General features: G+C 39.2%; 1 protein-coding gene across 6 annotated transcripts in view; it reads right to left on the bottom strand.

Annotated features, from left to right (window-relative positions):
* Positions 1–1,215: 1,215 nt before the first annotated feature.
* OSBPL8 (oxysterol binding protein like 8) overlaps positions 1,216–23,813 on the bottom strand; it is a 125,946-nt gene continuing 103,348 nt past the window's right edge. For 4 of the 6 annotated variants that reach the window (XM_087874084.1, XM_034402741.3, XM_034402740.3 and 1 more), the window contains 4 exons: positions 22,630–22,717; positions 8,914–9,013; positions 8,313–8,415; positions 1,216–4,597 (listed from right to left, as the gene is read on the bottom strand). In XM_087874084.1, coding sequence (XP_087730210.1) covers positions 4,462–4,597; positions 8,313–8,415; positions 8,914–9,013; positions 22,630–22,717 — 427 coding nt within the window. In that variant the 3' untranslated portion in view covers positions 1,216–4,461. Of the gene's footprint in view, positions 4,598–7,681; positions 7,729–8,312; positions 8,416–8,913; positions 9,014–22,629; positions 22,718–23,813 lie in introns of all 6 variants that reach the window. The other 2 variants (XM_060694650.2, XM_034402742.3) reach the window with 2 other exon arrangements.

Below are 23,813 nucleotides of genomic sequence, written 5' to 3'. Positions count from 1 at the left end.
TATAAGGTCAAGGTCTATTCTTGTCCCTGATCTTGAGATTATAACTCCTCTGAAATAATTTTAAGACTATGAAGCCATGTAATGGCATTTAGAAACGGCTTCTGTACTGTTTTCTACGTTGTTGATTTCTGAGAACTGAGTTTCTGAGTTCGCTGCATGCTTTGTGTTACTTTTTGAAAGTAACACAAAGTCCATTATCAGCTCTCCCCCCTTCTGTATGTGCACATATGCATGTGTGTATGTAATTGACAAAACAGAACTGTCAATTTTGCCTAAGAACTATATTCTTCTGGAATAGAAACATCATCCGCTATATAAAAGGATATTTTGTTTGTAGATGAGAATTATTGTGAGAGAATATAAGCATTAATATCTATCATATATAACCCTGGAATTTCCTGGTGTTGTCCTCTCCAATACCAATTGAATCTGACTTCTTTAGCTTTTTCAAAAATCAAGACAATTTGACTAGGACACTAGGTGATAGAAGATAGGAATTAATGCCTGGAAGGGCTGTGCATATTCAGGTGGTGGATGTTTTCTGTCCTATGCAGGGATGTTATAGATTTGGATTGAACAGAATAACATGGTGTTGTTTGTGTTGCTTAAATAAATGTTTCAGTCTTTCCAAAATAACCTTCTTTTATCAAATTCAGTGATTATGCTAAATAGAAGCAGACTGTTTTTTTATATCTTCATTTCATTCCCTCCAGAAGTACTGCATTAGCAAGAACTTGTACTTAAAGTTTTACAAGCAAAGTTCAAACACAATGTACTATTATTGATTACAGCTTTTTATTCTATAATTATACAAAACTACTGACCAGTGGTAGAACTTTAAATTTACAAATGTATTTCTAAACAATTTTTTGAACTCAGCTATATAATTTTGCATGAAACACACAAATTCAGTACGTTCAAAGGAATTAATTTCTTTCATCACACTGCATGCAGCATGATTTGCAAATAGAAAAGTGCAATAATAATAATAATAATAATGATATTTTACATGATAGGCAAAAATAGGAAACTTACAGAAATAGGAGTTTCCTACATACATACACATGAGTAAATGTTTTCACATTTTTTCGTTACATGTATTATATGCATTGGACTAAACACTGGTCCTTAACATACAACAGCCTATTTTCAGTTAAAAAATGTGTAGCAGTATAAAAATCCAAACAGAGTGTTAAAATAAAAAGGGCAAGAGAATTAAAAATGCTAACAAGTTTATTCGAGAAACTAGAAAAAACAACAATGAAGATTTCAAGAAGAGTGGAAGGCTACTCATTTAAATAGCCAAGATTTACATCCATTACACAAGTGGATACTTAATCTGCACGAGGAAATATTATAACAGGTCTTTTCCATCGAAACGCTGTACATATTTTTATTTTCATCCTCAGTCATTTTGCTCAGAAATCCACATTTTGTTAAAACAATAAAATGAAGCTTGTTGTCAGTGGTTCAAATTTTATTATGGCTATTTTTTAGTATCAACAAACAACATTGCAGTTTCAATGTACAATAATATGTACTCCAATATTGGGTCCTTCATAGTTATCAAAAGAAAAAAAAACTGATGTATTTTTCTGTAATTATACATCCTTTTATACTTTCCCCAAATTAATATTGAAAGTAACAGATATCACAACATTTTTGAATAGATATGGTACAACCTTGAAAATATATTTATATATACATACCTCATTGCTGTGCGAACTCCATCAAGGCACTGTTACAATACTCAAGTATCTGATCACCCACTCTCAAAAGATGCCAAAAAATTGAGGAAAGAGAAGAAATACAATAATCACTTGGTTCACAGTTCAGTGTCCTACATATATAATAGGATTAAAAATCCTAAAGAAGAAACATCCATCAAGACAAGAAACAACATCATGGTGAATAAAACAATTTTAACTCTCATCCCATTTCATTAATGTTGAGTTGGCAAGAAGATCTTCCTGAAGGCACAGGAGGGTAGTGAGCTGTAAAATCATTTGATATGTTTTACAGATTAGTTCTCAAAATCAACTTTTTCATGAAAAATGAGTATGTTGTACTCTTAAGTGATAACTAAAAGTTAAAAAGCAGCCCAACTTAGGATACAAGAATTATATATTGCAAGTAGTCTACTTACTATTTTACACAACATATTTCATTGTAGTTATATTAATGATTACATGGTGTATTGAAGGCTTATAGTGCATTTCTTTTAAACAAACACACAAGTCAATACACAATTCTGATTATTTTCTACTTTTAAGTACTAAACATTGTAGGGAAACTACTGCCCTTAAATCTCTACAAACTGTCAGGTCACAGTTTCTTAGTATATGCAGAAAAAAATCTAAATGAAAGAATGTAGAATCGTATTCATAAAACTAAATATCATATAAACAATGTATTGACTGGGCTCATAACCAGACATATCATACAAAAAGTAGTTAGGCAACAGATTCTTCAGTTCCCACAAGGAACTTGAAGATGAAACAAAAAATGTTAATCTTTTGAGCTGTGCTTGACACAGGAGTGCTTTAGACTCCAGTAAAACAAACAATGTAACTGAAAATGCAACTGGTTTGGGAGCTTAGAAGGAATAGAAATGTTTAAAAGAAAGCAATAATAATAGCTGAATAATATAGCTGAATAATAGTTCAGCTATAACTGAAGACATATCAGCAGACAGAAATATAGTATTTATATTAGGAGACATTGTCAAAACAATGAAAACCAAATAAATTCAACAATCAGTGAAATTTATGTAGAGATAGGTAGTTGCTCCAAATGCATATAAATAAATGTAAGTCAGAACATATGTATTTACACTTTATTTATGCTATTCTTTTATAAAATCATACATATCAGTAACTGCATTTCAATCAATTTATAAAGCATCTGAATTATGGCTGCTTTTAACCAGTTTACTCCAATGGTAATACATTTCTCATTCTAAACTGTAGCACTTTTAAAACATAATGATTTAAGGCAGGCAGGAAACTAATTGTTGGCTACAGCTACCTTTTTCAGAAGATGTTGGGAAAGTAATTCCGAGGTGTTATAAAACTCCATTTTGAAGTATTCCAACATCTTTAAAATAGTTAGGTTTGGGATGGGAGTAGTAGAATCCTGAATTGACCAAATGTAAATTATGTATCTCTAAATGAAAAGTTTGTATTTGCTATAAAATATATAAATCATGTGCTTCTTGCTGCTCTGTAAATTGACTATAAGTTTTCAATAAATACTATGTAAATATATAAAAAAAGCAGGAAAGCAGGAGTAATGTAGTTGTAATTTGATCTTTTTAAATTTAATGCAGCCCAATCCAGATTTGCTGAATTTACTTAGACTCAGTAAAACAGCTCAATGCTTTAGCATAAAGAAAGTAAAGGTAAATGTGCTATATTCTGAGGCATTTGAAACCAAATATTTCTTAAATAGAAACTGAGTAGCAGATGAACCTTCCAGAGTCACTTATTCTTGGAACTAGAATGTTGCTACCCATTTTTTTTTTTTTAACAGTATAAATATTCAGATGCAGTTATGCAGTTATTGTGTAACCTGAAAGGACAAAACCAATGTTAACATACTTTTAAAATACAGATAGGATCTCATAGGTCAATCATTAAGAATTTTATGATTTACTTAAAATAGCTTCCTTTTTTATATTGCCTAAATAGTGCACTTTCTATTCCTCTGCATCTCATTATTACATCCCTAAAGTTAAATAAACAGTAACAGTCAGTAAGAGTTTAAATTTGGGAAGGAATCAAAATACTGCTTGGCACAGAAGTGGTTTATTTCTCTGGACAGCTGAAATGTTTTTTCTCTCAAACTGATTAATACTATCAACAAAGATCCACTATTACAAACTAAGGGAAAAAAAACCCATTTAACTATCCCTGAAAATTGATGCAGTTAATACAATATTGATGATTAATAGCTCACATGTTCTTAATGACCATGAACAGCTGAGTAGTTTCATTTTTCTGCAATTATTGAATTTTCTGAATTAATATCCCTGGGCATTATTTTCATATTGAAGTAAGGTTGATTAAACTTAGGAAGAAAAGTCTTAGGTCAAAATTTACTTCTTTTGCTAGCATATCCAATAGGGATTGATAATAACAAAATAGGGTTCTCAAATTCCAAACTGGTATATTCTATATTGATATTTATAATAGCTTATGACACCTTAGAACATGCAAGGCAGTTATCCAGCATTTGGAAGATATGAAGAGGAAGTACTGGCACGTAAGCATTGTCCATGTCATCTGGGCTAGGATGGAATAATAAACTATTCCATATGAGCCCAATGTTTTGAGTCAAAGGTCTGAATCTTCTGGGCCCCGTAGATAATATTGCCTCATTCGAAGCCACACCAAGCTTTAAAGATGGTCCCATGAAGACTGTAATAATTCCATTTCATAGATATTCTTCTTTCCAGATAGTCTATTTGAATAAGTAATTGATTATAAGTTGCAGGAGAACCATCAACAAAATGAAGACATAGTGCTTGAATTGAAAGAAGTTATTATCTGGCGTTGGCAAGCTTGAAGTCATTCGTGTTCTTAATGCTGTGATATCCCTATTTCAAAAAAAATGAATTTAGTTAAATCCACAGATTGCCAATTATTAAGTAAGCATTATAGACCCATCAAAAATTTGAAAAAAATATTGGACAGACAACCATAATTTTATAACAATGATTTCTCAAGCAGGGTAATTAATATACTGGAATCTTAAAACGATGAGCTTTCAAGTTAATTGGACTTTGCAATAATATGGATCCCAAGTTTATCAGCTTCTAAATTAAAATAGTACAAATGGTACAAATTATTCTAGCAAGGTATAAGACATGCTATTGAAATGGATATATATATAAAGTAAGAAGAGGATGATAGTGGAAAACTGAAAAGAAGTTGTTGATGCATTGCTCCTATACATTTCAAAAGGGTTGGGTGAAAAAAAAAACACCCCATACTGGACTGATCGCTTCTTTAGAAAGCTAGGCAGTCTATTCCATCTTTTAATTGTAGCATTTACTACATTTTAAAAACATATTCATGCAATTCTTCTCTCCATATATTCAGCAATTTTTAAAAACTACATCTGAATTAATTTTTAACCCATGACTTATTTTCCTTCCAATTATTTATGTTTTACTATCGTACATATACTGTACAGTCACATATTTATTAATTATGACATGAATAGGTGATAGTGCATATCTTGACCCTCAATTCCAAGTGGCTTAAAAGGGTTTGACATATAGAGGATCAAATTTTAAATACGTAATTATATCAATATTAAATATATTAAAGGTAACATAGAAATAAATGTAGCCAATAAATTGCTATGGGCTTGCATTTCTTAAAAATCCACAAATTCATTAAACCCTTACTTATCAGCATCAAAATTGTGAGGGTGTGATAAATGGAGATTCACTTCACTTATCAGAAAATCCAATAAGCATTCCGGAAGGCTGCCTGGTCTGGATTCTAGAAATAACCCCCTATACTTCATATCACTACAAGTATAATCCATTCTGACTTGGCTACCAGATCAGAAGCAAATTCAGATTAAAAAAAAATAATCTTTTTTCCTATTAATTAACATTATAAATTTAAATATCTACATTGTTATTGTTGTTGTTTTTCATTACAGCATGATAAACATTTTAAGTACATAAACCATTTTGAAGGGATGAAATATTCCAAATGTCAGAGAAGATACTGAATACTGATTCAGTGTATTGAATAAAGACTTGACAAGCATACCAATGGTTTCTCCTGGGGAATGTGTGTGTCAAAACAGCCAAGATAGCATAGCAGCAGTGTGATCAAACCCCTGCTCCCTTTGTACACATTGTAACATACAAACGAAGAAGGGCTTGAATCAAACCCCCCAATTTTGTCTATTTTCATGCCTGACGTGGGCACCACTGCAGTACAGTATTTGATTGTTTAACATCTTTTTTATCTATTAAGATCATAGTGTAGGTCACAGTACTGCACGATTATGAGTAGTTCTTGGAGGGTTCACAAACTATCTTACTGTTGTAATTATGTTTTATGTCTATTGTAAGTGCATTTAAAGAATCAAATTCGTACTGTTATTCGTTAGGGCAGTACAAAGCATTTGGATCTACTTCTGAAGCTAACAAAGCACCATCTTTGGCAGGAAAAGTACTCATTACAAGCTCAGCTTCAGGATGTCATGATGTCCCAAAAAGCTTCTGAATGCTTTACTGAATCTGAAAGTTCAAAAGTTCAACTCTTAAATTTATATGGATATTAACTCTTACTAAAAAAAAAAGGTATATGAATTTAGGAAAATATGCATCTTTTTCTGTTAATTTCTATTAAAATAATTGGGAATCCCAGAACATCTCATTGTCTCATGAGAAACTCATATACAGCCACGAAGGACAGAATATGGCAAACGGACTGTTCTAGATCAGCAAAAGATTATGATAATGCTGGGTATTCTTCCTTTATTTATTCAACTATATGCTGACTATATATTGGGAGAAGCTGCATGGAAGAAGATGAGAATTGTTTTAAAACCTGAGGAAGAAAAATCAATAACCTGTGCTATGCCGATAACACTATTCTGATAGTTGGAAATGTGAAGGATCTGCAAGCTATAGTAAAGAAAGTCAAGGAACATGATGAAAAAAATGGGTCTAATGTTAAATAAAATTGTTAACAACAACAGGTGCAGCAACCAGTCTTATAAGCGACAGTAAAGATATTGAAGAATAGCTTCTCACTGTAGCACCAACAGTAAAGGAACCAGCAGTCAAGAAATATGCTGTAGACCAACACTTACTAGAGTAGCAGTGAAAGCCTTGGAAAAAGCTGGGATGTATCTTTGCCTACAAAGATCGGAATAATATAGACAATGGTATTTGGAAGCAACATTTGAATTTTTAAGAAACAGATAGAGTATTTTGAAATTTAGTGTTGGAAAATAATTCTGTGAATTCCATGGTTAGCCAAATAAACAAATAAATGGATCATTAAACAAATCAATCTATAATTCTCACTTGAGGGACAAATGAAAAGGCTTATACTTTGGACACCTTATGTGAAGGCCTAGCTATCTTAAGAAGTCTATAATGCTGAGAAAAGTGGAAGAAAAGAGAAGACAACTAGCAGCAACATCAATGGACTCATTCAAGGCATGATCAACTAAAAGGCAAGTTATATTCCTTTGTGTTCTCTGAGCTTGGTTGTTTTCTTGCAGAAGTTTCACTATCCAACCAGGTAACATCTTCAGTGTTACCATCAATTTGGAAGAAAAAAAAAATTGACCTCAAAATATGAAAGTGAAATCTCCATAAAGGGGCCTTATTAGATGGTGCAAATACATATGCATGAAATTAAACAAAAAGCAGCATGAAGTACTTGTGATGTAGGATTAAGGGAATAGAATAAAAATGCTACAAAGTAAGGACCTTCAAAAAATATAAAGATATGAACATAAATCAACTGCATTTGGAGGTAAGTGTACCTACTACCTAATCCATCTATGCTAAATCTTCTTTCCCTTCACTCAACACATTTTGTTTTGCACTATAATAAAGGGAAAATCTTGGAAAAGTCTTTGCTTTCACACCAAGATATTAATAGTTATGTCCCCATATATTCTTTTATTAAAATGTTACCTTTTTTGGCATTGATCTCTGATTTTCAGTAGTTTTGCATTTTGGAACTGAAAGGCATGATAGAAATGTTTTAAGCAGTAACTTTAAAAAGTATCATGGAAATGTGTATTTTAGTCATATCTTATACTGATTAGGAGAACATAACTGCAGCATTATCTCTCACCAGAGTTTCTTTAGTTATCTAGACATTTAAAGGGTCAAGGTTGGCTCTAAATCCCAGGTCTCTAAATTGGCATCTTTAGGTTTTTAGTTAGTTACATTTATGTACATTTATGTAAATGTACACTTAGTTACATTTCTCCCTTAATGCCCACAAGATTTTCTGCCCCATCTGATTTTATTTTACATAAATAAAAAGGAGGCAGCCATGCAGCAAAGCAACAGTTTCAAGCACAATCTCTGTTTTCAATAATATCTCTGGAGCTGATGTAGAATCCAGAGACGTATGCTTTCAGTATAACATGGTAGATGAGTGTAACCTAGTGCTTTTTTATGGATATGTGCCCAAAAGCTCCAACAGAAGTTATGCTGAGGTAGTAGAGAACATTTTGGGAATTTAGAAAGTGCGGCATGGAGCAACATCAATAGTCCTGTTATGGAATGTGATTTAAAAAGAATACTACAAACATACCTCCGAATATCTTCCTGTGTTAACTTTATAGATTCAATGGCACTTTGCAGTTCAGCAAGATCTACTGTTTTCTTTCGGATTCTTGTGTTATGTTTGAGTTGTGCTTCAGAAGTAATTCAAAATTAGTCAAACAGGTAAAATATATAAATCATATAGAAACCAAATTATTTCAGTTTACCAGATATGAACTACTCATTTTTTTTTCCATTTTAAAAACGATTTTACAAGCCAGGACAGAAAATGATATTAAATACTAAATAAATTTAACATGGAAACCCAGTTTGGTGTAGCAGTTTAAGGTACTGGGTTAGAAAACTGGAGACTGAGTTTATTTCTGCCTTGGACATGAAGCTAGCTGGGTGATTTCAGCCAGTCCATGTCTCTGAGCCCTAGAAAGAACACAATAGCAAACCACTCTGAAAAATCTTATCATGATACCTGCAGAGGCTAAACCAGGCAATTGCCAGGAATCAACAACAATTTGAAGGCACCAAAACAAAAATAGTATCTTTAGTTTACAGATAATGAAATTTAGGCATGTTTGTACTTTATTCATCATAGTTTTAGAAAGAAGGGCACAGTAAACCAATGTAGCATTTACCTTCACTTCCTGATGAGTCTGGATTATCAGGCTCTGGTGAGGAGAAGCCAAATTCTTCTTTCTTAGATTTAGCAGACCGTTTTATTTTTGCAACAGTAACCTGTAATACACATTTTTATCAGCTTTATTGCTCAGAAACAAAAAGATAGTTATGCTTAGCAGCCTTCTGCTGGTGAGCACGAAACAAGTGGTAGAAATCTTTGTTTACACAATCTTTTTGCAACTCTACTTCAGTTGCCATACTGAAAGATAATAGGTGATACGGAGAGGAAAGATAATTGAGACAATAAACATTCTGGCCATTTCAGCATAAAGAATTTGATTATCTTCTGGTTCAAGAAAAGCAAATATGGATCCAATTCTATACAGCAAGGATGGGCAGGGCTTGCAAATCATTTTTTAAATTATTCATTTATAAATCATTAACTCATCTTTCATAGTTATAATGAATCCCAAAGTAGAATTATTTGTGGCCCTGTTTAATTTTAATAGTGCCGTTTACACCTGAAAACGGACGTTGTCTTACCTGAACGTCCCTTTTCTGGGCGTTGCAACCACTATCCAGAGCTGGGGTTACTTCCTCAGGTTTTGACAGGAACTGAATGAGAGCTAATTTTAAATTCTTCTTAGTTAGCCACACCCACAATCCCATAATCCTCCAGTCTGGAACGAAGGTGCGGCAAATGCCTACAACAGGTAGTCAACTGTAACCACAAGAAACAAGGAAACTGACCCTCGTACGGACGGAGAGAACCAGGGCAGGAAGCTACCAAACAAAAAAACAAAGGAGGGAATGGATAGTTGTCGCAGCACCCAGAAAAGGGACGTTCAGGTAAGACAACATCCATTTTCCTGAGCGCGGCTCCCACTATCCATAGCTGGGATATACCCAAGTTCAAACCCCTAGGGCGGAGGCTGACTGTCCCCAGAGTCCCGGTCCACATCAACACTCTGCAAAACGTGTCGACCAAAGGAGCCTCCGCAGAGGCATAAGAGTCTACTTTGTAGTGGCGAATGAAAGGTGAAAACGATGACCATGTTGCCGCCCGGCAAATGTCCGCCACCGATGCTTGGGTCGCCCAGGCCGCAGAAGTGGCCGCACTATGAGTCGAATGTGGAAGGATCTTGCCAGGCAGTGGTCTGGCGTTCAGTTCATACGCCAAGGCAATACAGGCCTTGATCCACCGGCCGACTGTAGAAGACGAAATCTTCTGGCCCATCGAGGCTGGATGGAAAGAGACCAGGAGCGCCTCAGTCCTACGAAAGGATGCAGTCCGATGGATGTAGCGACGGAGGGCACGACGCACATCAAGAGTATGCCAACGCGTTCTTTTGGTATCAAAGATATATAAGCAGTTGTCCAAGATGGGGGTATTTTGCCCCCTTGTTGAATATTGCAAAATAAATCTCTAAGTTGTCCCACCATTTCAGCTTGTAAAGTTTTGTAATACACTGCGGTCAAACCATCCGTGCCAGGAGCTTTGGCTGTTTTTAGCTGTTTAATTGCTGCTGTTATCTCCTCCTCTGTTATAGGATAATTCATTCTTTCCTTTTGTTGATCAGTAATTTTTGTAACTCTCTTATCCTTTAAATATTTTTCTATAAGTCCATTCTGCACCTCTTCTTTGGCATATAGTTTAGTATAATAATCCACAAAAGCTTCTTTAATTAGTTTTTGTTGAAAGATTTCTTTCCCTCCAATATCAATACTATCAATAGTCCGTATACTTTGTTTTTTCCTCAATGTGTAAGCCAACCATCTGCCCGGTTTGTTAGCGTTGCAAAATGTATTATGCTTCGCGTATTGTAAACTTGTTGCAACTTGTTCCGCCATAAGCATTTGAAATTGGTCTTTCAAAAGTTTTATAGCACTTCGTATTCTTTCATCTGTTGGGTTTTTAATAAGTAACTGTTCTTTATTCTTTATTTCCATTTCCAACTCAAATCTTTTCTTTTGTCGGAACAGTCTATGTTTAGAATTCATGTAGATGAGTACCCCTCTCATATAAGCTTTACTTGCATCCCAAACAATTTCAATTGGGGTACCTTTATTCAAATTTATTTCAAAAAATTCTTTCAAATGCTTTTTAAGTTCTATTGTATTTTTTTCATATCTAAACAAGTTCTCATTTAATCTCCAAGAACGTCTCTCAACCTTATCCATCTCAATTTCTATCCATACAGGGCTATGATCAGTCAGAGTTCTTGGAAAAATCTTTGTTCTTTTTGTCTTAACAAGTAGATCATTTGACAACAGGATAAAATCAATCCTAGAAAAAGATCTATGTCTATCTGAAAAAAAAGTGTAGTCCAATTCATTTGGATTATGTATTCTCCAAACATCTTTTAATTCCATATCTTCTTTCATATCAAAAAAAGTCTGTGGTAGTCTAATTCTAGACTTTGCCAAGCTCTTTTTATCTAGTTTAGAACCAATTACTCCATTCCAGTCTCCCATAATTAAAATAGATCTATAGTCCCATTGCAATATTTTAGTATGTAACATCTTATAAAAATAATCCTGTTGTTGGTTGGGAGCATAAATTCCAATCAAAAGAATTTGACCATTTGCTGTGAGCAATTCAATTGCTACAAACCTACCATCTTGATCTGCTTCTATAACTTTCGCTGTTAATTTTTTATTTACATAAATAACCACACCATTCTTTTTCTGCGAAGTTGAAGATATATAATGTGCTCCTAGTTTTGAGTTTATCAAATATTTTTGATCTTGAGTTGTGATATGCATTTCTTGTAAACATATTATATCATTATTAAATTGTTTCAAATATGTAAATAATTTCTTCCTTTTCTGTGCTGAATTCAACCCATTGACATTCCAAGATAGACACTTAAAGGTCATCAGCCTCTTTCTGGAGCACAGAGCAAAATATTTGAAGTTCATCCGAAAGCTTCGATCTCGCTCCTCCCATAGCTCCACTCTCTTGTACGGTACTCTTAACTGCCTTCTTGTCTTGTCTTTCCTGTTGTTGTTGTTGCTGTTGTTTAAGTAGCTTGGATTGGGCTCTAGTTATACGTTGATCTTTAACTTCTGTCAACTGAATCAAATCCAAAATTGGAGAAGAATCCAACAAGGGCTCACTCAGAAAACCTCCTTCTGCACCTTGCACGTTTTCTAATTCCTGCTTAGACTGTTCTTTCAATTGCCTCTCTTCACTCTCCTTAATCTCCAAAACTGTAGATGTACGTGGAGATGGTGTTCTTTCCTTAAGAATAGTACTGTAAAAGTGTTGTGCCTTCTCCACGGTATTCAACCGATATCCTTCTCCCTTATATCTAAAAATTATCCCAGCTGGTGCGTCCCACCGGAAGGGTATCTGTAAATTTTTCAATTCCTTAACAAGAAAACCAAATTCTTTTCTAGCTTTCAGCATTTTAGGAGGTAATTCTTTAAAAATTTCAAGTCGTGAGCCCCCCACTTGTACAGAAGTGTGAAAAGATTTTTGCAGGATAACATTTCTAATTTCTCTCTCAGTAAAGTATATGACCACATCTCTAGGCAATTGTCTTTGTCTGGCCACCCAAGAGTTCACTCTGTAAGTTTTATCTATTTTATGAAATACCAAATCAGGATTAGCTTGTAAAATCTTAGCCAAGGCTTCAGAGCAAACCTGTCTCAAGTCCTGTCTCTCCTCCTCTCGAATTCCCCGAAGCCGTATGGCAAATTCCATCGCCCGGAATTGTATCATAACAATCTCATCTTCAATTCTCTGCATTTTATTGTCAACTTCATCAATTTTATAATCATTGTCTTTCATCTTAACATTAACTTCTGATTTGAATTCTTCAACTTTAAAATCAACTTTCCCAATAAATTCTGCCAGGCCAGACGCCACTTCTGATATTTTTTTGGTCACCTTATTTTGATTCTGTTTCACCATGTCTTTAACTTCATTAATTTCCTGCATAAATTCCTGATGTGATTTTTGAAGTTTATCATCTATCCCCTGTTGAGATTTTTGAAATTTGTCATCCAGAGTTTTAGAAATAAATTCTTTTAAATCTCCCACATCAAATTCTTTTTTCTGGGTTTGTAGCTGTTGAGCAGGGGGAAGTTGCGTTTGATGTTTGTGTGTGGGGGATCCCCCCCCTAATGCCTTCCCTTCCTGCTTCTTTGAAGCCATCCTGGCTCGTGATCTAGTTTTTCTAAAGAGGGAAGTTCCTTTTCCTTTCCCTCCTGCACAAAGACTTCTAAAAAAGTCCCCCAGATTTGATCAAACAAGGGTTAAAATAAAGCAAAGTCCAATATTGAAAAGGGAAAAAATTTCCCAGTTATTTCTCTTATAACAAGCAAGGCAGCTTAGTAGCAACTTGGAAACTTTGTAGCAAAACAAAGTAACTTCACCAATCCACACTCGCTGGCTCGTTAACTCTGAAGCTAGGCGCCATATTTTTTCAAAGCACTTTCACTCATTCGCATTTTCTCAGATTGAAAAGTCAACAAAGTGCTAATACTTGCGTTTCCAAATTTCAGGATTCAGGTAGTTTCGCTGTTTATTAAAACTGGTTCTTTCACTTTAAGTTTCCTGCAGCCGGCTTGTTCTGCAAAAGCAGAATCGTCCCTAAAAAACCAGAGAACTACAGACCAATATCTCTTTTGAACACAGACTATAAAATTTATGCGAAGGTATTAGCCAACAGGTTGATGCCAGTAATCCAAAAAGTGATTCATGCGGACCAAGCGGGATTTATTGAGGGCAGATATATGAAGGACAATGTAAGGCAAGTAATAGACTTATTGGAATATCTTGACAAGAATAAACAGATTTCTGCAGTGCTAGTTTTTTTGGATGCGGAGAAGGCCTTTGATAGAGTGGATTGGAATTTTCTACTAAAGATTTTAAAAAAGATGGGCTTTGGGGACCAATTTATACAGGCGATCTCAGCAATTTATCAAGAGCAAAAAGCACAGATTATTATTAATGGAAGTTTGACGACAGAGTTTAAAATTGAAAAAGGAACAAGACAGGGATGTCCGTTGTCCCCACTTTTATTTATTTTAACATTGGAAGTCTTGCTAAATACAATACGGGACTCAAAAATTTTGAAAGGCATAATGATAAGGCAAGAGGATTATAGAATAAAGGCATTTGCAGATGATCTGGTGGTTACCCTATCACAACCAATGGAATCAACAATCCTGATGAACGACATTATACAAGACTATGGTAGAGTTTCAGGTTTTAGAGTGAATTCAAAAAAGACTAAAATGATAGTCAAAAATATGACACAAGATCGTAAACATGAGTTTGAAAGGAGGGCAGGTTTTGAAATTGTACCTAAGGTAAAATATCTTGGAGTTCAGGTTGCAGAATCAAACATGAAATTGTTTCAAAATAACTATGAGGTGTTGTGGCGAGAGGTTCAGAAAGACATGGAGACTTGGAAAAAGCTGCAACTGTCTTTACTTGGAAGAATAGCAGCAGTTAAGATGAACATTTTGCCAAGATTTCTGTTTTTGTTTCAAATGATTCCGGTGCTTAAAAGTGATAAACAACTGAAAGTTTGGCAAACTGGACTTAATAAGTTTGTCTGGAACGAGAAAAAGCCGAGAGTGAAATTGAAAATTATGCAAGATGTTCCAGAAAGAGGAGGCCTTAAACTTCCAAACCTACAGTTATATTATGATGCAGCAGCTTTAACTTTAACAAGTGATTGGTTTGGAAGTAAAAAGGCTGGAATATTGAATGCAGAAAGTTTTGATCTTGAATTTGGATGGCATGCTTACCTATTTTATGATGACAAAGTTGATAAAGTATTTAAAAGTCATATACTTAGAGACTCTTTGATGAGAGTTTGGAAGAAGCACCGACTCAAATGGGATTATAAAATACCGCTATGGCTGGATCTTGGTCATACCTTGTGGAATACAAATATAATGTCACTCGGGGGGTTTTTATACAAAGAGGTTCTTTTTACAGATGCGGGCAGATGGCAGCTGAAGACATTGCAGACACTGTTGGACGAAGGGATTAATTTAACCTGGTTACAATATAATCAATTACAATTGAGATGGAAAGAGGACCAAAAAACTGGTATTATGTTGCATGAGGAAGAATTGGTTAGACATATAAGAGAGAAAGGTCCAATGCATATTAAAAGGCTTTATAATGTTTTGCTAGAAAGGGATTCAGAAACGGAATTAGTTAAAGATTGCATGATTAAGTGGGCACAAAATTTTGAAGAACCAGTGATGTTGGAAACATGGGAAAAAATTTGGGTTCAGAATGTTAAATTTACACAGTCGCAGAATTTGAGGGAAAATTTTTATAAAATGTTTTATAGATGGCATTTAGATCCTAAAAAGTTGTCATGTATGTACCCTAATGTTCAGCCAAAATGTTGGAGATGCGAATGTTTGGATGCTACGTATTATCATGTTTGGTGGACCTGTAGGAAAGTTAAGGCTTTTTGGATAAAAATATGGTGGGTCATGCAGAATGTTTTGAAGAAAAAAATTCAATTTTCTCCACAATTGTTTTTATTGGGTATAGTTAAGGGTTTCACACGGGGTGAAATAAAATTAATATTGTATATGATAACAGCAGCAAGATTGTTGATAGGTAAATATTGGAAGAATGAAGCTTTGCCTACTATCGAGGAATGGACTTTGAAGATGGCCAGTTTTGCAGAGATGGCGAAGATTTCAGCATATTTAAAAGATTGTTCACAAGAGACTTATGAATGGGAATGGAAAAGGTGGATAGAATATGTTCAGAACAAATACCAAACTAGAAAGTACCAAATAGCTTTTATTTGAAAACAATGTATTAGAAATATCTTAATGTAAAGAGATAAAGAGGGAAAATTATATAGGGGGAGGGATGGGTTCAGGTATATATATCAGTGTTATTAGTTATGAGTACATAATAGGGAAGTCTGGGGGGGAGGGTTAGGGAGGGTTAGGGAGGACGGGAAGTTTGGGGAGGGAGGTGGGGGGGTGAAAAAAGGGGTGAAAATGTAATTGTAAAATAAGAGTATGCCAACGCTTCTCCTGGTGGCCACGAGGCAACTGGCAAAAATCCGGCAAGATGAGCTCCTGGGCTCGGTGAAACCAGGAGTTCACCTTGGGGGTAAAAGAAGGGTCAAGTCGCAAAATCACTGTGTTTTCCCAAAAAATGCAAAGGTCTTTCCTAATGGACAGAGCTGCGAGTTCTGACACTCTCCTGGTGGAGGTGATAGCCAGGAGGAAGGCCACTTTAAAGGATAAATATTTGAGTGCAACCGAACCGAACCCAAAGGCTCAAAGGGTGGAGACGTAAGAGCCCGCAAGACGAGAGAAAGCTCCCAGGATGGGTAACGGTGCACAGTAGGCAGACGCAGATTCGTGGCGCCATGCAGGAAGCCTCTGATACGCGGATGGTGTGAGAGAGAGGGGTAGGGCGCACACGATATCACAGTGGACAAGCCTGCCATTTGACGGCGTAACGTAGAGGGGGCCAAACCCCTGTCTAGCCCAGCCTGGAGGAACTCGAGAATGTCTCGAACTGTCACAGAAGTGGGGTCCACGTGGTGACGGGAACACCAGTCGCAGAATGCTCTCCACGAGGCCTCATAGATCCGCAAAGTGGAAGTTCCAATGACTTTATCCGATAAGTTGTCTCTCTTCAAGATGACCCATTCAAATGCCAGACGGCCAACTGGAGCCATTGAGGCTCTGGATGGCAGATGACCCCCTGGCACAGCACGATCTGGTGAGGTGGAATCACCCAGGGGCAGTCAACAGAGAGTGCCACAAGATCCGCGTACCACGGTCGCCATGGCCAGTTGGGAGCAACCAGAAGGAGGTCGGCCTTTTCGGACAGCAACTTCCGAATGACACGTGGCAGCTAGCGGAATCGGCGGAAACGTGTACAGGAGCCCCTCGGGCCAACGGCACCGAAGAGCATCGTGATCCTCCGCTAACAGATACGGGTAGTGGGACAAAAAATGAGGCCGGTGAGTGTTTGTTGGGGACGCGAACAAGTTGACTACCGGAGTCCCGAAATGAGACACGAGTTCCCGAAATAGCAGTGGATGGAGCTGCCACTCCGCTGGGTCAATCTGCTCCTGGCTGAGCCAGTCGGCTCGGACATTGGCTGTCCCCGAGATGTGGTCCGTCCGAATCGAACAGAGATGGCGTTCGCCCAACTGAACAGGGACTCGGCTTCGAACATCAGGGCGCGAGATCTCATGCCCCCCTGCCGGTTCACGTGGGCTTTGGCAGAAATATTGTCCGTGAGGATCAAGATGTGGTGACCCTCCACCACCCGACGAAAGTGTAGCAGAGCTAACCTGATTGCCTGAAGTTCTAGCAGGTTTATGCTGCTCCTCCGTTTGGACTCCAACCACTGTCCCTGAGCCACCAGATGAAGAAGATGCGCCCCCCAGCCGTGCAGGCTCGTGTCGGAGGTGAGGACCAGTCTGTCCGGCTCCAGAAAATCACAACCCTTGAGGAGAGACGGAGACGTCCACCAATCGAGGGAAAGACGAACCTGTGGGGGTAAATACACCTCGCATCTCAAGTTGGAGTGGCCCGCACGTTGGAAGGGGAGCAGAAACCACTGCAGAGCCGGGAATGTCTGCATGCCCACGGAATGATGTCGAAGCAAGACACCATTTTCCCGAGCAGTCGGGACAGATGCAACAAAGGGACCGTCTCCTGGCCTAGGACCTGGTGGATCAGCTCGACAATGCTTTGTACCCTGTCCGGAGACAAAAAAACTTGACCCCTGACTGAGTCTATTGCCGCTCCCAGGTGCAGAAGGCGGGTAGATGGGGTCAGGTGACTTTTCTCGAAATTGATCGAGAAACCATGACATTGGAACGCGTCTAGAATGAGACCCCTGTCCCTGACCGCTTGGCTCAGTGATGATGAGAGGACCAGGATGTTGTCAAGATAGCATAGCACTCGAACTAGTAGGGACTGGAGCGTAGCCGCCACCACCCCCACCAGCTTGGTGAAGGTGCGGGGCGCAGATGATAGCCCGAAGGGCATCACACAATACTGGAAATGTTGGCCCGCATATTCGAACCTCAGGTATTTCCTGTGGTCGGGATGAACGGGTACATGCAGGTAGGCTTCCCATAGGTCGACCAACTGCAGAAGGTCCCCTTTTCTCACGCCCCCTAGGATTGACCGGAGGGAGTGCATTTTGAATCTGCGGTAGCGGACGGACAGATTCAGGTGTTTAGTATCCCCCTCCAGCCCCCTGAGTTCTTGGGAACCAGGAAGAGGACCGAATAAAAACCAGTCCGGAGTTGGTCCAGTGGTACCCGTTTTATGGCTCTGATGCCTAGCAGGTGGGAAATCTCCATTGTCGTGAGGAGATGTCATTTGGGCGAAGCTGGAATCGGACAAGACACAAAGCGACTCGGTGGGAGGCTAGTGAACTCGATGGAAAGTCCCAGCGATGTGGTGCGCCTCACCCACGAGTCCGAGGTTGACCAGGCCCACTGGCGGCGGAAGAGATGGAGTTGCCCGCCTATGGGACCCGACGACTGGGCGTCACTGGCTTGTATCTGGAGCCCCTAAACGGTCGTTTGGTGGGCTGCTGGGTCCTGCCGCAGTCTCAGAAATGTTGCCTTTCCTGGAAACGGTCTGTGCCCTGGAAAGAGGCCTGCTGAGACGAGGACCCACTGGGTCCGGAGCTGCTCTGAAAGGGCTGCCGTTGCCAATACAGAATGTAGCGGCGTTCAGGTCAACTGTACCAGGATGGGAGCACCTTCTGTTTATCCTTGTCCTCAATGAGGACCAGGTCCAAAGCTGCCCCAAAGAGGTTTGGGGCCTTGTACGGAGCCGCCGCCAGCTTCCACTTCGCCTTAAAGTCGGCTTTCCAATGTCGAAGCCAAAAGAGCCTCCCGCAAGGCAAATTTAACAGAGTTCAGGGAAGCGTCCGCCAAGTATTCGGTGGCCGCAACAATTTTATTTATGTCTTGATGTAACCTGGTTTCCTCGGGGGAAAGCCTTTCCTGTAATTGCCTCAACCAGATGAGGGACGCCCTATTAAAAAAGGACATAGCTGCAGCAGTCTTAATCGCCCATGCTACCGCCTGATGCGATTTACGAAAGGCCAATTCCGCCCTTCTGTCCTCGGCCTTGAGGCTGTCTAAGGAATCGGTTGAAATGACTGAGGCAGAAGATAGCGAAGCAACTGGGGTATCCACTGTGGGCAACACCAACAGGTCCTCCAATTCGGGGGCTGCACAATAGAGTTTCTTATCTTGGCTGCTGGGCGTGGTCAATGAGCCAGGTTGACCCCAGGGAGTTTGGATCATGTCCGAAAATAACTGTGGACAAGGTATGAAGTCCTTCTCCTGCTTAGAAACTTTGAACAGCGCATCGTGGGGCCCAGCGGAGGCGTGGGACCCAGGCAGTACCTCACCGGTCCCCCCAATGTTGGTTGTCAAACGAGCCTTATGCAAAAGGCTTTTGAACAAGGTGGGGCGAAACAGCCCAGTGAAGGACGGGGTGTCCAGTAATAAACACTCGTCCTCTGAGAACTCTAAGTCCTCCGGGCATTCTTCCCCTTGGTCTGAATCTGCCAGGGAGTCATCATCTTTGTGTGCTGTTGAAGGCTGATGAGAAGATGTTTGTCCCTGAGCAACACAGTGACCGGGGACGGCCTGAAATGGGAACTGCACAGCCTGCTGCAACCCCGCCACCAGAAGTGAAAACAAGGCCGAAGAAAATATGGTCTGCAGGTCAGGTTGAGGCCCAGGCAGAGACATCTCCGGGGCGCGAAGGCTCACGGCAGTCGGGGTGAAGGTTGCCTCCAGCAATCTGCGGTGAGACCTGTGTGAGGTGGACAGCCCGGCCGCCGATATATCAGGCATAGAGAGAGACACCCTTTTGAAAGGAGTAATGACTGGCCAGAGCCAACTTGATCGGTAGCTGAAGAACCAGAAGGCAGCAGAGAAGGTGCGGAAGGTCCAGGCCCCGAGTCCGCTGGCATGGGAGATGGAGCCAATACGGGGCAAGTGTCCAGACTGAGGGCCGACACCAACCGTTGGGCTTTATTGCACTGACGCTCCAGGGCCTTGTGACGCCGCAAGGCGTCCTTGTCCAATCCAGAAGTCACTTTTGGCTTATAGGGTTTGCAGCTGGTTGATTTAGACCCGCTTCCCCGAAGCCGCCTTAATACGTTTGGCGGAGCTATGAGGCGGGCTAGCTTCCGGTTTTAAATCAGAAGAGAGGGGCGAGTCAGCCATAATAAACAGGGGCCAGAGATATAATGAAGTCCTGTACTGTAGAAGGAGAGTTTTCCCACAAGCAGACCAGCGGAGCCCCACCAATTGAAGTCAGAAGGTGTAGGATCAGACTCAAAATGGCGCCCGCCAGCAGCTGAGCGTTCAAAAGAGCAGTCATGACTTGAAGGTGCCGCAAAATGACGGTCACCTCTTAATAATGTGCCAAGATGGAGTCCGCGAGAGGAGTTGAGCCAAATGTCGTCCTGAAGGTCCGTCAAAATGGCGGTCGGCAGTAATTGGTGGTTCAAAATGGCCACCACAACAAACGGGGGGTTCAAAATGGCGGGCGCAGCCCGGAGAGGCCTGAAAATGGCGGGCTCCAGCCTCTGCGGTCCCAACAATGGTGACTGCCGAAGAATGCACCAAAATGACAGCCCGAAGGTCCATCAAATAAGCAGCCCTGAAGCCTATAGGCTGAAAGACAAAGTCCGGCGTGATAACAAGGTCACTCCCACCTGGCTACCGCTAACCAGTTCCATCGATGGTTCCACACATTACAGTGCGCACACAAGGTGTGCCGCCGCTCCGGAGACGCTCGCTAGCGAGCGCGAAGTTGGAATGGCGGTGGCGGCTCCTGCAGCCCGTCACACCCGCCGGCGGCTAAGATAGAGAAGCCAGATCCACCCCGAAGGGAACAGAATCCGGCAGCTACCAATAGCGCAAAGTGCTGAGGCGCAGGCGACCTGGGGCCCCAGGCACACCACGCACAACCTGCATCAAGACGATCCTCCTGCTCTCTCCAAGAAAAAAAATTAATCAAAAATAAGGACCTAGAAGAAAAGCTAGGAAGAAATAACAGGGTAAAACCCTCAGCTCTGAAAAACACGTCAGTTCTTGACAGCAACTGAGTGAAAGACTGGAGGATTATGGGATTGTGGGTGTGGCTAACTAAGAAGAATTTAAAATTAGCTCTCACTCAGTTGCTGTCAAAACCTGAGGAAGTAACCCCAGCTATGGATAGTGGTTGCAAAGCCCAGAAAAGGGACGTTCAGGTAAGACAACGTCCATTTTCAGGTGTAAACGGCACTATTAAAATTAAACAGGGCCACAATTAATTCTACTTTGGGATTCATTATAACTATGAAAGATGAGTTAATGATTTATAAATGAATAATTTAAAAAATGATTTGCAAGCCCTGCCCATCCTTGCTGTATAGAATTGGATCCATATTTGCTTTTCTTGAACCAGAAAATAATCAAATTCTTTATGCTGAAATGGCCAGAATGTTTATTGTCTCAATTATCTTTCCTCTCAGTGTCACCTATTGTCCTCCAGTATGGCAACTGAAGTGGAGTTGCAAAAAGATTGCGCTCAGGAAAATCAGCAACAAAACTTTCCTCTATATTTAGGTGGGAAAAGGAAACGTTTGGTGGGGAATTATGGTGGGCTGAAAGACAGCAACTGAGAACTCTGGCTGGAAGGCGGATTCTGGATGTCACAATCTCCCTGGATCAAAGGGAAATCCTAAAATAACCTATGTGGACTCCAAACCGCAACTCTTTCTGTGTAAAAACGTGTAGATAAAAGAAAGTTTTTGCAATTGGCTCTGGATTTGACCTCCTAGGAGTCCTGGGATTCCCTCCACAGTGACAACTGCAATATAGCCTATGTAGGCATTAAGTTATGTCTTCCTCATTTCTTAGACACATTGGGAAGTAATTAATCTATAAATAGATTTCCTCTCCAGCAAAGATAAGATGCCTTGCAACATTCTTCTGCTTATTTCTAAAGCTCACAATACTATTCCAGTGTTGATGCAAATGACAGAAGCCTAATAAAATAGCAGGATATTAACTGCTCCAAATAGAAGATGCCAGTAGGTGAAAATGTGGTATCCATCCATTAAAGGAACATCAATACCATATTTGTACTCAACCATTAAATATTTAAATATGTGGATACTGAAATATACAATAAATAAATAAAGATGCGGATAGCTGAGTCATTAAACCTCAACCTTTGAGGAAAGGTGAATATCTAAAAAGAATATTTTCCCCAAATTAATTTATATTCTGGGAGGTATTTCTGTTCAAAACTGGAAAATATTTTCATAACAATAGCTATCAATGTTAACAATAAAAGAAATCAATATAAAACTGAATTATGAAAAACAAAGAAAATTTGAATTTGTGAATAAACCAGGGAAATTTGTAAATTGTGAAGAGAAAAAGAAAAGAAAATGATATTGAAAATATAAGTGGGAGATAGTATATTAATGGATAATGTGGCTGTTTATTTTTTATCAATATCATTTTGATTTGCGTAAAGGATATGAACATCCTTCTCCAAAAGACAGGAATTTTTAGAGATAATTTTATAAAATAGGTGAAGTCAATTTATACTTCATAGACAGCACAAATAATTCTTAATGGATATTTAGCCAAACTATGTGAGATACAAAAAAAGAAAAAGACAAGAAATCTCAACTTAATAATGTAGTAATAAAAATAAGGCCAAGAACATACCATTGGTGTACGATGTCTTACTTTGGTTTGAATAATGCCATCTTTTTCAAACTGTATCATGTCATTCAGTGGATCCCATGGTCTTGTACTATACACAAAAAATGTGTACATACTTTAGATAAAGTAAGTGAGAGGATTAACATTTCACGCCTATTAATTTCAGCAAAGCAGAATTTATAGTATTTTAAAAATGTATACCATTAGCATCTTATATAGGTATCCAGCTGCTGCTACATGTTGATGGTCAGCCTGTAATAAACCTTCCCTCATCCATGACTAGTGAATGAGACAGTCAATCTTGTGTGCATTATTGAAGCATATGCCTGTATACGTCTTCACAGAGATGCACCAAGCTGACTTCCATGTGTAGCTCAAGCACAAAGCTACAGCTGGGACAAAGATGTAGCTATGTTATTTGAGAAGCTCTGAGGTCTTCCAGGGAGTGCTTTTCTGCAGATAACAAGTTGTGAGGTTTGTTTGTGAAGTTGGGCTGTAAGGATCAGACGAGATTGTTGCTAGAAACCTCCCTGCCTTAACTGCTTGAATCTGTAGCAAGATTGGCAGTTACCAACGTCCCTGCTGCAAAGAAATCTCCCTACTTGAACTGTTTCAACCTGTGGCACAAGTTATGGTACTTGAGGACATCAATCTACTTTTCATGCTTGTGGAATGGAGAGCAGTTCAAGAATTCATGGCCACCATGGTGAACATGGACCTGATTCAATTTATCTCTGGCCAACTCAGTTGAGGTCACACATTGGATCTGGGCAATGGTGACACAATCTGGAATTGGGGAACATTACCATTAGTTATGGACAGATTACTCTGTGTTGTCCTTAGAGTTCTCTGTAACTACACACAATGCAGGGAGACAGGGCTCAATTTACTGTTTTTCCCCAAAATACAGCTTGGAGTTGTTTAGTTGACAGCTCGGAAGGCGTGGTGCTTTTTGAGTTGGTTTGCTTGGAGGCATTTCACCAATGCACTGATGATGCTACCAAGTTGGTAATGAAACATCAGCAAGCAAATATTCAAGCAAATTGGATCAGAGAGCACCAAGGATTCCAGAGTTCCAACCTGAGCTACTTGGTATTCTTTTCGGCTAGAACTGTGGAAATGGAAAAGTGCTACACCTACACTGGTAAAATTTTCTTGAAGGGGTAACAGCTACTCCTCTCTAAACC

The sequence above is a fragment of the Pantherophis guttatus genome, chromosome 7 (genome assembly GCF_059756535.1).
Source record: "Pantherophis guttatus breed Tessera chromosome 7, ASM5975653v1, whole genome shotgun sequence".
Lineage (NCBI taxonomy): Eukaryota > Metazoa > Chordata > Lepidosauria > Squamata > Colubridae > Pantherophis > Pantherophis guttatus.
This window is presented reverse-complemented; position numbering and strand designations above follow the sequence as displayed.